The sequence below is a fragment of the Convolutriloba macropyga genome, chromosome 8 (assembly GCF_964194025.1).
Source record: "Convolutriloba macropyga chromosome 8, txConMacr16.3, whole genome shotgun sequence".
Classification (NCBI taxonomy): domain Eukaryota; kingdom Metazoa; phylum Xenacoelomorpha; order Acoela; family Convolutidae; genus Convolutriloba; species Convolutriloba macropyga.
In genome coordinates, this window is record NC_134475.1 from 26,226,409 (window position 1) to 26,240,971 (window position 14,563).

Consider the following 14,563-nt stretch of genomic DNA (forward strand, 5'->3'; position numbering starts at 1 on the left):
ATTGCGTTCTTTTTTTCCTACAAAGAGAACCAAATTTCACCGAAATATTAATAACAAAAATATTTTCAAAATCATATCAGAGGTCGTCTTGTTCATCTCAACATTCTGCTACTGTTATTATAAAAAACTATTATTATACGAGAAGCAAAATTTAGGAAAAAATTTTGAGGAAAATTAATCCAGAGCTGTTAGATTTTTGTTCCATATCTGCCTCCAATGTAGGAAGCGCAAGACGAAGAACGTAATACAAAAACAGGATAACCTGAATTAAAACAACTCCGCTGGACAATAATCAATTTCAAGAGAGATGACTTGGCAAATCATCTAAAACGTGACCTTGTTTGCTAAATCTACTAATTGTCTGACATATTTTCGCTAGCATCATTTTAATTTGATTTTTTGTTAGCAAAACTCTAATTATTGAAATGGCCGAGACTCATATCGTGTATCCCCAAGTACAGTCCTTTAGGTTCATTAGGTTTCACTTTTTCTATGAAAAATTAGATGACCTTTCAATTCAGAGTTAAGCTTCGCAACGCTGATTGAACAATAAACTAAAAAAACTATAATAAAAAATAGGATATTTGCATTTTTTTCACAATTATCAACGGCTAAGAAACTCAAAATCCGGTCAGCTCACTACCAAACTGCCTGAGCGCAACTTCTATAAGAACTTGAAATTTAAAAGAAATCCTGTACAAAAATTATTTAAGGCAGCTTAATATACTATTTAGAGATAAATATTTTTCTACTCGAACTTACCACAATTTTTTTACCAACAAAAGATCATTTTTAAGCAAATTTGAACCAATTAGCCTGCAGTGTTGCTCGTTTTCATATACGCTTACAAATCTAATGTCAAAATGTGGATCGTAAAAAAAATCCGATAAAATTGATTATTTATACTCGACTTTTCAGAATCATAATGATTGTCGAAGCATCAGACCAAGTGGTCGCTGAAAGCCAATTGCCAGTTTTATGGCACCACTAAGAGAATTTTTGTTAATCTGCCCTGAATAGGAGAAACTGATAAACATGGAATATACAGATGTAACTAAAATTGTAGGTATTTCACAATGTTGCCCCGCCCCCTTTTAATGCTAATGAATAGCTATAATATTGTTGGGGAGTATAATGTGAAACACCAATGAAGTTTTAAAAACAAGTGAAGTTTGGTTAAAAGTTTTTCGTTGAAAAAAATATTACCTGAAAAAATTGCATGATTCATTTGGTGTAAAAAGTTCACATAGAAGTGTAACTCTGGTATATAAAGTTTTTCGCTATCTGAAGCCTCATTAAAAAACCTTTCTTTCAGTTAAAATTAAATGGAGGGGGATTGGCGAAGGGATTATGGGAAATGGACCTGGGTGAGCGTGAAAGCTGTTAAAATTGTGCCTTAATACCCTCCATAAGGTGATAACCCCGCAAGCACCCATAAACGTTCCCCTAAACACCCGGTGGCTTCGTCTTATTCTTAATCTCTGACCACCCCATCTTCAGACCACCCCATCTTCAGATGTCTATAGTTGTACGGAACGTTATTGTAGGCAGGTACCCTGAAGTAATAACGAGCTTAAAAAACAGCATGAACAGCCCCTCCTCTGGCTCACGCAACTATACTTGCCTCCCATTCTCCCTCATACAACGAACGCGGATTTTCGCATGGAATTGAAGTTGCGTGTGAGGTAAACCGAAATTCCATGAGAAAATATCCGAAAGATGCGAGCTCACACAAAAGGTCGTATGCTTTTACATGAGAAATTACACGAAAAGTCGTGCAGGCTATTCCGAGCGAACAATAACTAATATTGCAATGTACTCGTAGTGACCTCTGTCCACAAAAACCGCCTGATTCCATGTGACTTTTTCTCTGATCCCACATGCATAAAAATTAGAGCACTTCTTTTTTTAAAGGAAAAGTAAAGTAACAAGCATTACCGTTAGCTTAGATACGTACAAGCTCGAAAATATCAATTAACCAATCTTGATTTGTTGAGTTATTTATAGTTATTTATTATATACTAAATACGGCTCTTTTCTCCCCACGTCCATTTCCACCCCCGCCCCCACTTATACATGTTATAGCATATTGGTTGCGTATCATACACTAACATATACAATTATACCCAAACGGCATTTACAATTTAATTATGCAGCGAAGTTTTGAAATTAAGACGTATATAAAGTAATTGAACTTTGCTAAAAAAGTAAGCAGGCAAAGTAAAATCCCTGATTTTAAAACTTCTGCGCTTTTCTATCACAGTAATAGCTTTCTGCTACTAATTTTTTTGACAACCTGAAACTGTTGCGGTCTGACATTTAGATCTCGTTATCTTAAAAATTACAAGTCCGATTTAGATCATTCTTTTTCATATGCTATATTGTAGACTAGTGCTAGTCACTGCCAAGTTTGCTCAAATTTGAATCATTACTGTGGGAGAAATATACATTTGAAAATTTTCCCAATGTATTAAGATTGCTTGTAGAAACTAAAAGGTAGCTCTTCTTCACCCCTTTGAGATAGAATCCTTTTTTTTCAATCACAATGTTCATCTTACAATTCTCTATTGACTCCTAAAATTGGGTTTTGATATCTTTTTTAGTTTGTGAGTTATTGTGAAAAAACCATATGTTTTAGCCCCAATTTGGACAAAGCTGAAATTTTGAAAATTTGTTATTTATTTCATATTACCTTAATTGTACTTGTTTATTAATTATGTACTCAAAACTCAACTAGTATGGTGCTATTTGATCTGTTTTAATTTTATTTCCTCATTTTACGTACACCTTCTTCATATATTTGCCAGTATTAAATTTATTCAAGTAATAGTGTTTCCTGAACGAAAGCTTGTTTTTGATTTTAAAAAAACGGAAATGCAGGTAACTTACAAGAAGACTCTATTGATTCTTGACAGAAAAGCTCTGAAATGTATGTACCAAATTTTAAATAGTATATGGTTTTGCTTTCATTGATATTTAGTGAACATATATCCATTTAAATATTACGCATGCTTTGTTTAACTTTATATTTTATGCCTTTATAACTTGAATTGGACAATAAGACAAGAAATTAACCTCCTCATAATACAGTCATTTCTGTCCTTACTTCTTTGAGAAAGGAATGAACAATGCGAATAGGGCGGCCAGTAAACTTTGTTGAATAATATGTTGATAACCTAAGATAGGCCCAAACATTTGGTCCGCCGACCCGGACAACATCGAAAATGTTTCAAAGAAAGCAACAAAGTCCCTCTGGAGCGCAAAATGGTGGCATATCTCATCAATCAACTGGTTTTGAAAGGGTGGAAGATGTGGAATACCATTATCAAATTGACAATGAAATACGAAAAAAAACTTAATGATCTTCAAATGAGAAGATCAGAATTCAGAAGACAATTTGGATAAAAAGAGCAGCGAGCATTAAACACAAATTTTGATAAATATCTTGCCCTCGAAGAGAGAATTGTTGAAGAGATGAAACATTACAGCACACACATCTCACCAAAGCTTAAGGCAGATCTGCAAGAGAAACAAAGAAATTTGTCTTTGAAAAGAAAAGAACTTCTGGCATTGTGGGACCAGGAGAAGAATTCAACGGAGACGTCAAAGTCATTGGATGTTAACAAAGAAGCAATACCTTAACTCGTCTCATCAGTAAATGGAGCCGAAGAGGAAGCAAAACATAATCTTGAGCCAACTCTGAACACCAGCGCAACTGAGACACAAACCGATCAGCCAAAATCGAAAGATGTCTTGCCCGATGTTTCAACGGAAGAAGATTTGAAACACAAAGAAGCGTGAGCTGAAAAAATGCCACGTGCAACTGGAGCTTGAATATTATATGCAGAAGTGAAAAACTGAGCAGGAAAGACAAGCTCGAGAGAATGACGAGCAATTGAGACAACTCGAGGAGCAGAAGGCAATCGAAATGCTGAAACTCGACATTGACCTTGACGAAGAGGACGACATTCATCCTTAAAATTCGGAACAACCAATTTACCACATAGTGGAGACTTACTGGGCAATATCAGTGGCAGTAACGATGAAGACCATTTGGGCGAAAACAAAAAATTTTTTCGAGCACAGGATGAAAATAAAGAAAATGCAAAAGATATTGCAGCCTCACCTCAGCGGAAATCAGTAAGAGCTGGCTCAGATCACTGATGTCACAAGGCAAGTCTCGGAGAGACGGCATATTTAACAGTGCTCCAGTCAGACACCTTGTGTGAACAGTGAGCTCAAACCAAGGGCAGCATAGTAAGTTTGAGATTTTTGATACTTCGCAATCAAGTCCGAAACACGGCTTTAATGAGTCTGACATGTACCATATAAGTTCCGCAGTTAAACGCACTTTACGAAAAATTAAGTTAAACAAATATAATGGCGATCCCCTTGATTATTGGCCCTAATGGAGTGGCAAGTTTCTGTCAACCGTTGATCGTAGTACTATACAAGACGATGAAAAAATGACGCATTTAAAAACGCTGTTAACTGGGCCGGCCATTGAGTGCTGGCTGCTATGGGTTATTCTGAAGTTTTGTGCGGCACGGCTTGGAAATTGCTTGAGAAAAACTTTGGTCAGCCGCACTTGATAATAGGATCGCAATTGACTAAAATTCAAAACGGCCCATAATTATGGCCGTATAATAGTGCGAGTTTTATTGTTTTTGTTGACGGAGTCGGAAAATTTGTAAACGTTCCGCAACAATCGGCTACAGCAACGATTTGTTTTCAACAAGTAATCTATACATGATAGTTATTAAACAATCTGCAGATAAATAACCAAAGCCAAATCTGATTGAATTGAACGAATGGCTACAAAAAGAATCTTTAGTTCAAGTGCGAAAGAAAATTGCAGCAAAAAGCAATTTTTAGAAAATTCGTATAGAGGAAGACAAAATCTTGTCAGATCAAGTAGAGCTCATCAAAAAACTCCACTTTTACTAACGATAGAAAGACATGATTTCCGAGATGCCCTCTCGATAACGGAGATCTTCCACTTTGGAAGTGTAATAAATTCAAAAAAACTTTCTATCGCAGAACAGTCGGCAGCGGTGAAACAAGTTAACCTCTGTTTCAAATGCTTTACTGGAAAGCATTGCGCCAGAGATTGCAATTCGAAGCTCAAATGCGGAATAGACGGCTGTGAAATAAATCACAATCACATGTTACACAACAGACCAACTGTGAGACATGAGATAATCCAGTCACCAGATCAAATAAGTAAAACCATACCAGCAAATGAGACTCGAACACATAATTGAGCTAAGTAAACCTTGTCTTCATTCATTGTGAATGAGACTGAAGAGAATCGATTCGAAAGACGTAAAAGTGATTCTTGGTCAAGATGCTTACTACCAGATAAGACCTTTAGAGTACAAATATTGTGGGAATAATTCTCCATGGGCAGTAAAGATTCCGTTAAGTTGAACGCTAAGTGGTCCACTCCAAATTGTGAAAGGACAGAGAGCAGTTTCCTAAGCGACGATAGCCAAAATAATCAAGAGCTAACAGAAATTGTGAAAATATGGTGGAAAATCGAATCCTACGGCACATTTTAAGTAAACAGCAGCACACTTGAAGATAAAAAGTCTCCTGAACAACTAGAGAAGCAACTTTGAAGTTACCAGCACGTTTTCGAGTTCAATTGCTTTTTACAGAAAAAGAACAAAACCTTGATTGTATTATTTCTTCAACCCTAAGACCATTACGATCGCTCGAACGAAGATTAACAAAAAACGAGTCTATGAAATTGAAATATTGAGCAATAGTATCGAGTATGGGAGTTAGTTGAGAGAAAAAATTACATGGAAGAAAAAGCATCAATGAAAAAAGGAGACTCTATCAAAATGCAACAGTAAAATTGAATCCCTGAATCCGTTTATGAGCGAAAATCTACTACGAGCAAAAAGTCAACTTAGACATGCAAACCTGTTTCGGAGAAAAACATCTTGTTATATTACCACGTTCTCATTCAGCAGTTCAATTATATCTCGAGTTTTGACATAAGCACAATCATCACCAATGTGTTGAACATATAAGAGCTGAAATTCAAAGAAAGCTTTGGGTAACTGGTCTAAGAAACGCACTGAGATCCGTTAAACCTCGATGTCTACACTGTAAATTGAAGAGAAACAAAACATCAATGAAAATGATGTCAGGTTTACTAATAGTCAGAATAGAAGATAATGTAACACCGTTCACGGACAGCGGAGAAGACTACTTTGGACCGTTTTCAATTAAATCTTTTCGGAGAACAGTGAAAAGATGTATTTGTCTTGTCACGTATCATAGTGTATGAGCAGTGCATTTGGAGATTGTTGAATCACTGGACACACAGTCTTGCCTGGATGCTGTTCATCGTTTCATTATGTTATATTATATTATCTTATATAATCTTAAAATCTCATTATCTTAAAAACTACATGTCCGGTTTAGTTCATTCTTTTCCATATGCTAAATTGTAGACCCGTGCTGCCAAGTTTTCAAATTTGAATCATTAGTGTGGGTGCTATTTACATTTGAAAATTTTTCCCATATATTAAGATTGCATATAGAAATTAGAAGGTAGCTCTTTTTCACCCCTTTTGAGGTAGAATCCTCTTTTTCATTCACAATGTGTATCTTACAATTCTCTATCGACTCCTAAAATTTGCTATTTAGTTCATATTACCTTAATTGTACTTATTTAATAATTGTGTGCTCAACACTCAGCTATTATAGTGCTATTTCATCTGTTTCAATTACATTTGGAAATTTTACGTACAGCTTCTTCATATATTTACCAGTATTACATTTTTTTCAAGTAAAATTGTTTCCTGTACGAAAGCTTGTATTTGATTTTTAAAAAAAAACGGAAATGCAGTTAACTTAAAAGAAGATACTAGTGATTCTTGTCATAAAAGCTCTGAAGTTTATGTAACATTTAAAAAACGATTTGGTTTTGCTTCCATTGATATTTAGTGAACATAAATCTATTTAAATATTAAGCACGCTTTGTTTAACCTTATATTTTATGCCTTTATAACTTGCTTTGTACAACAAGAATTTAACCGTCTCATAATACAGTCATTTCCATTTTTTCTACTTTGAAAGAGAAATTAACAACGCGAACAGAGCGGCCTTTAAACTTAGTTGAATATTTTACCGATAACCTAAGATAGGCCCAAACATGTAACAAAAATTCATCCATTCGTCTACCGTTAACAGCACTTTGTTATGACTAAAATAATGGATTTCTAAGGACCAAAATACATATTTTGGGGGGCAAAGGGACTGGTTATATAAGGCGGGGGGCAATAACAGAAAAGAGCCCTAAATACAATGATCCAACTGAAGCTGTCCATTTTTGTTCTTACATATAAAATTAAGATTTGCATACTCCAATATGCTTATTGTGATATTTTTTTCAAATTGTTTGAGGAAGAAATGATTTATAGTTTGTTTAACGCAACCCGCGCCGAGGCTTCCACCCGTATTCCACCATCATTTAGCGAAAATGAGAGTGGAACGCAAGTTCCACTCTGAATTAGCAGGGAAACGAGTGTAACAGTGTAATTTAAGAGAGTAATTTAGAGTGTAAAACACTAATTGGTGTAAAAAAATCACCACAGCTGTCATAGTTCCAACTTAAATTTCAAACTTTAATTCTCCTGTTAATTTGACGAATTGTGCTTTGTATCTTTCACCAGTTAAATTTTGCAGGAGTATTCTACTGAATGATAGATTAATTGAAAGCTCTATTGATTTGTAGACGACACTCCAAAGAGGATTTCAATCCTCACGAGATATAGTGACCAAATTGCAGTCGCTATTTTACTGAAAACCGAATTCAGATAGTTTTCAGACTTTAACTTCGTATATCAATTTGCGTACCTAGCGGTGACTTACAATGCGTTTGTGTAAACCAATATGTTTTTGCACTGATTATGATTAATTTGGTCAGGGTATGCCATACCAGTTATTAACTATACAGCGCTGGTTATTACGTTTTGATAACATTTAATTTTCTATGGGGCCAGGGCGTGAAAGAGATTGCCATTTTAACTGTATAAAAAATTTCCTCAATTTATTTCCTTTAATTTGTTTCCCCGCTATTTTAATTTCCTTCTCCAGTTTTTGCTAATTTGTTCACACCGACATAAGAGATAAAGAGATTCTCTGTATTTCAATATCAAGCAGGATAAAAGGCGCATGGAGGGTAAAACACTATGGTCCAAAAGGAGGAGGGGACAGAGGAGGAAATTGTCGACCTATTTCCCTAGGAGTAATTATTCCAATAGTCATTTCATCTACAATTTTCTCTTTTTAGCTCTCAACTGCAGTCTCTCCTTAACCCGCTTTTGGGACATATCCTGTGGACAATTGAATAAATCATGCATGAACTTAGCGGGCAATGCTGTTACTCTTTTTCCGCTTTAGCTCTAATATGCACAAATAGAGATATCATATTTTGCATAATTCAATTTGAAATCAAAATTTTTCAGAACGGTTGCAATCAAAAACCACTTCACCTGTGAGATCGTTCTGAAAAGCATAAAAATGACATCATTAAGACCAAAGGTGAAGGAACGAACAGAGGTTAACTCCATTTGCAAAAAGATACATACATTTTGCAATAGAGAGAGGGGGGAGGGGCGTATTGGTATAGTGCAACTCAAATAACATGGCTTGGAAACGCTGGTACCGCTCGGGAGATCTGATTATGGCATAGTCGCGTTAGGGTCTGATCACAGGCCAGAACCTGTGAATTTGATCCGAATTGATTGTCAATGAAATAACTTCAAGTCAATTGAATTATAAAACTGTATAGTAAAATTTAGCATCTTTGACATCTGTGATCCAATGATCTCTCTAACAGACTATTATCCTGCTCTCATGTGAGCGCATTTGAAAACACTTACTTTGAGTCTTACTTTGTTCTTTTAATTGTTCCGATCGCACTTGTGGGGGGAGGAACTATATACTTAAATGGGTTGTTTTTGTTCAGACAATTTTGGTCGATCGATATATTCATTGTAGAGAAATGTGAGTGGTATCATTAAAAATCTCGTCCAGCGTAGAATTCAAAAATTAACAAGATTTTTTTGAATTTCGTTTTTTTCGAGGAGTCATCGAGGACTGAAGTTTTATGTGAACACGGGATATTTGGAATGATTTTGCTCACTTTAAGTGTAATTTTTCTTCAAATTAAAATAGTAATTCAAAATTACATTTCACGCGACAAACTAAATAAATTTTGTGTTCCTAACAGACGAAATGCGATAAAAAAAGACTTCTGGTCTCATAGGAAAGTTTACAAAAAAATCGAATTCTATTTGAGAACTTTTTTAAGAAAATTATTCATATTTTTTTAAAAAAAGTCACCAAGAGACTAGTCACTTTTCATATCGAGCTTCAGTTAATGAAAGACGTCATTAGCAATCAAAAGAAGCACTGCAACCAAAATTATTCTGGTAAGCGGTTTTATCTGCTAACTATTGGTTTAGGATTTCGATAACACGAGTTTTCTTAACTGCCAAAAAATTAATTTTTTTCTTGATTTCGGTTCCTTTTGAAGTCTTATCTCATTATCTTTGTAATAACAGTCTCCTTTGGCTTAAAAAACGACTTCCAATGGATCATAGATAAAGTTTTTCTAGAAAAGATTATGGTTTAAATGTCTTTAACACTTTCTTCTCAAATTTCTGCTTTATTTTTTTTGGATTTTGTCTGCCTTTGTCTTTCTTTTCTTAATCCTAATTGTGATGTCTTACTGATAATATATTAATGACAAACATTTTTTCTTCCCATCGAGGCATAACGTAGTGTTTTTTTCACTTCCGGTGAAAGCTCTTGAATTTAATGGCTGTTAAGTTTTTTTCTGGACATTAATCAATCTTAAATTTTGATATTTTTGTAATTTGGGTTCCCTTTGAAACTTTATTACATTATGAAAACAATGATAGTTCTCAATGATTTGGAAAAAACGTTCAACGGATTAAAGATAAAGTTGTAAGAGAAAAATTTATGGCTTAAATGGCTTCGACCCTTTTTTGCACATTTCTACAGAATTTTTGGTTTTGACTGTTTTTGTTGTTGCTTTCAAAATCATAAGTCTTATTGTGACGTTTGAATGATGACCCTGCTTGTCAAGGCATAGTTTTTTGCAATTATTGATTTCCGTTGAGAGCTTTTGAGTTTAGTGGCTATTAAGACTTTTAAAAATGGCAGGGCACCTTTCCCTGCCATTAAAAATGGCAGGGCACCTTAAAAATGGCAGGGCACCTTTCCTTTTTATTGCAACTAAAATTATTCTATTAAGTAATTTTATCTGCTAACGAATGATTTAATGACTTCGATGCCACGAGTTGTTATAATTTCAAAAAAATCGGACTTCTTTTGTAATTTTGGTTCCTTTTGAAATTTTATCTCATTATCTTAATATTGGTCGTTCCCACTGCTTTAAAGAAGACGTCCAATGGATCACAGATAAAGTTTTCAGAGAAACGCTTATGGTCTAATTGGTTTCGACACTTTTTATCTCGCACATTTCTACTAAATTTTTGGTTTTTGTATGTATTCGTTGTTGTTTTCATAATCATAAGACTTATTGTGATGTTCTTTTGATGACCTATGATTGACAAACATCAACGTTTTCTCCTTAAGTTAGCGTAGTTTTTGTCTTTTGTTGAAAGCTATTGAAGTCAACGGCGTTGATATAACGAGTTTCCTTAAAAGTTTCGTGGTTTTATTATATTTGTTCACACTTGTTGATTTTTTGAACTCATATTGTGAAAAAAGAAGAACCCTATTGCTGCTAAAAAATTATATGAGATTAGAAAATTTTTTACCACAATTTTTTTTGTCTTCGACATTTTTCTCGCACATTGTTTTTTGAATTTCCTGTTTCTGCTTTTTTAAAATTCTTCATGTAGGCGTAAAATGCTGACTGGTCTCATAGGCTTCTAATTGAGGTTTGAATGATTGATGTTGCTCAAGCACTCAGTTTATAGCGAATAGTATTCAAATTTACATCATTGTTTGTTCTCTAAGATTTTTGTTCAATTTTTGTTGTTTTCGTCAACTTGTAATTTATTCTCATCATTTAGAGGTTCCATCATATTTCTAGAAGCTCAAAAACTATTTTTCCACTAATATCATATCGCAACTGATGTTTTGTTTGTTTGAGAACATGCGTTTTCATGAAAGTTTTGTGATTGGTCAATATTTGTGTTTCTTTTTCTCTTCTCAGCACATTCGCAGAAAAATTTTTGTTTTTGCTTATTTACTTGTTTTTTTTTCTCGTAGTCTTTCTATTGGCAGGTTTGTGAGCACTGTAATAAGGCATGGTTTTATGCAGTTCAATTAGTAGTTCGGTTTTGTAACGATTTTTAAAACAAACATCTATTTTAACTATCTCATCATTAGGTAGACAATTAAGTCGAAAATGTAGATGAGCTCAGGTCGGAACTTCATGTGCAAACGCACATTAACGAGCATCCTTGAACTGTCACTTCAAAATCTCACTCATGGGAAATTGTGACGTGGATAAATAGGACATGAAAATTAACCCACTGACCTCTAATATTTGATCTCCAACTTTGAGTCTGCCGTCAATGTCAGCAGGACTGTCTCTCATTATCTGTGCAATCATGATCTTGTTCGATATTCTGAAACACCAGCACAGATGAAATACCACATTTGCTTAACTTAGCGTCTTTTGAAATCTTGCAAAAACATCTTGTGATTAGTTACCTCACCTCGTAAAAACTTCCAAGTAATTCAATTCAGTAAAACTGCATCGCATAATTAAACTTCTAAATAAATGAAAACACTCACGCACGCACACACACACATACACACACAGAAACACACACACACACACACACACACGCCCACACACACACACACACACACACACACACACCCGCACACGTACATACACACACACACACACACACACACAAACACACCAAGCAAAATTATACATTTGATAGTAAAAACTTCTTCACAAAAAAATTCTCTGTTGAGCTGTAAATTTGTCTGGGGTCGAAAAAGGATCAAGGCTTTGGAATGACATCATGCAATAAAGAATTCAAATTAATGAAGGTGGTATCGCGATAGAAATTGAACAGAAGGCTTTGTCGATATCTCTCTTTTGCAAATATAGAAGCAGCGTGTTAGGGATGTCCATATTTCATATACAAGTTTGATCTGCTTTTGAAATGGTTCCTTTCATGTGAAAAATTGTGCTTAAATGAAAAAGGTCAATGTTAGTGTTTATAAGTTCGAAGTGAATTTAAAAATTGTGATCAACAGTTGTACTCCAAATAAATAAATTTTTCATTCGCCACGATAACCTTGTACGATTTTCATAAGCTATGGAATGGTTGCATAAAGTTACTACGAAAAACAAGCATTTCAAAAAATAGAAATCAAAACGTTAAGGCTAGTCGTTTTTAGCAATCAATTGTGCCCAGTTTAGGTCAACTGCGATATCTTTTATTGATATTTTAACCGGGGAGACACAAATAATGTTCCCGTAATAAATTGGAGACATAAGTGAAAAAGTCTTTCAACCAATTCTCTTGCCAGATTATCCAATTGTTCACCAGAATTGCTTTTGGAAATTGTTTTCTTCGAAAAATTGATTACCCTTTATGGTTTTCAGATTCTGTGCGTACTTATCTCACACACGTAGATTGCCAATGCATTGATCAGAAACACCCCTGAATGACACAAAAATGGCTTTGAAAAAAGAAAATTTTTAAAAATAAAGTACGAATTTTTTTCTCAAAATTTTTTGTTGCTTTTATTGACGTTATAATGTACTTTATAATAATAAATTAAAGAATTGGCAGTTTTGCAAATTTCCCTTTGATCATTAAATCTTTTGTACTGCCTAGATTCCTCGCAAAACCTGCAAAAATTTGAAGCAAAGGGAAGTTTCATCTGAATATACAACATGAATTAGTGATTCACGATATGCAGAAGCTCGAATTAAATTGTTCTCGTTTTTGAAAACGAAGTGAAAGGAAAACTTTCAATATGCTTTTATCATGCGCTGTGTATGATTTAATCCTAAAAAATTTTAGAAAAAAACTAAAGGAACTTTAAACATTTTCCCAAGACACACTGCCAAAGTTGCCACTAGCTATCACCTCCTTTATGTCACAAAAAAAATTGTATTTACCGTTGACAAACCCATGTTGAAGCTTTCATGGTTGAAGATATAGATATTGATCTAAATTGGTTTCAAATACCGTCAGGATTTGACGCCTGGTCTTGTTTTTTAAAGCTACGCAAGAGAGAACTAAGATGAAAAAGGAGCTGAGCTGTTTTTTATGGTTCCGGAAAGTAAAGAGTTTTTCAAAATTAATTCGATTGATGCGATAATCATTTGATGTGGAATTACCTGTAAAAAGTCTGAAATAGCCCTTCAGAAGGTTATAATGGCGACTAACATTTGATAACTGCAGTCAATAAGTTGCATCACAGAGCCAAAAATTTTTTATAATAATTATATTTCAAGATAATTTTTACAAAGTTTTAATTTACAATAATAAGCAAAAATCCCAAAATTTTAACAAAATAATACACCAATAAACCTCAATAGTTGCTCCCCTAGAAATCTTTGCTAACTATTAATTTTGGTAAGCTATGACTATTGCCTAACATTTTTCTTTGAATTATAGGGGTCAAAATTAGAAATCAATGGACCAAAACTTCAAAAATGATACCTAGATAATGCGCAAAATCGCATTATACGGGTTAAACACCATCAAGGAATCTTAGTAATCATACTATGCCATGTATCTAACTCCTGGTAATTATATACAGTTTTATGGAATCTTAACAAACGTACAAATATCATAAATTGTTCTTAGTAATCATAAAAAGATTATAAAAAATTATCAACATGACAGTTGCAAAAAAAATATTGAAGTAAAATAACAAATTTAAAATTTTTACCTCTTATTGGTCATACGCGGAAAATTTACGAGCCCAAATTGTCTTTCTTTTGGTTTAATGTAGTCATGCATTTCAGAAACTTCTTTGTCACAGAAGGAAGTTTTTTGAAATAAAAATTTAAAACCCTTTTTTTTGTTCTACATTAGCTTAATTCTATGCAAATCAATACATCTGCACAGTTTATTTTTTCTTATTTATGTGAAACTTAATGGTGTACCGGTATCACCCAATTGCAAAAAATAACACATAAAGACAAATTTTTCCCTTTATTGCACAACATCTCAATTTTCTTTATTTCTTGTCCTTGAAGAAGGTTGATTTTAGGGAGAGCCACTTAGCTTTCCAGTGGTGATGCAATTGCATCACTAATTGAACAGAAAATCAATTAATATGAAGAAAAATTGGGTTTATGAATCTCAGCAACCTTAGAAAGATCATGCATGGTTCTTACTAATCATACAAAGATCATTTATGGCTCTTACTAGTCATACGAAGATCATTTATGGTTCTTATTAACCAAAGTATCTGTATGATTCTTACTAATCATTGCAAGATCATACCAAGAAATTGTCTATGTCTTATATGAAACCATATCTGTTCTTTGTTTGAT

General features: G+C 34.0%; 2 protein-coding genes across 3 annotated transcripts in view; both read right to left on the bottom strand.

The window, feature by feature from the left end:
* The window catches only part of LOC142344631 (vasopressin V1a receptor-like), an 89,854-nt gene that overhangs the window by 68,418 nt on the left and 6,873 nt on the right, over window positions 1-14,563 (bottom strand). The gene's annotated exons all lie outside the window — the stretch shown is intronic.
* Window positions 1-14,563, bottom strand: part of LOC142344634 (gamma-2-syntrophin-like) — a 43,043-nt gene that overhangs the window by 27,738 nt on the left and 742 nt on the right. For both annotated transcript variants that reach the window (XM_075396446.1, XM_075396445.1), the window contains exon 2: window positions 11,561-11,651. In XM_075396446.1, coding sequence (XP_075252561.1) covers window positions 11,561-11,651 — 91 coding nt within the window. The remainder of the gene's footprint in view (window positions 1-11,560; window positions 11,652-14,563) is intronic.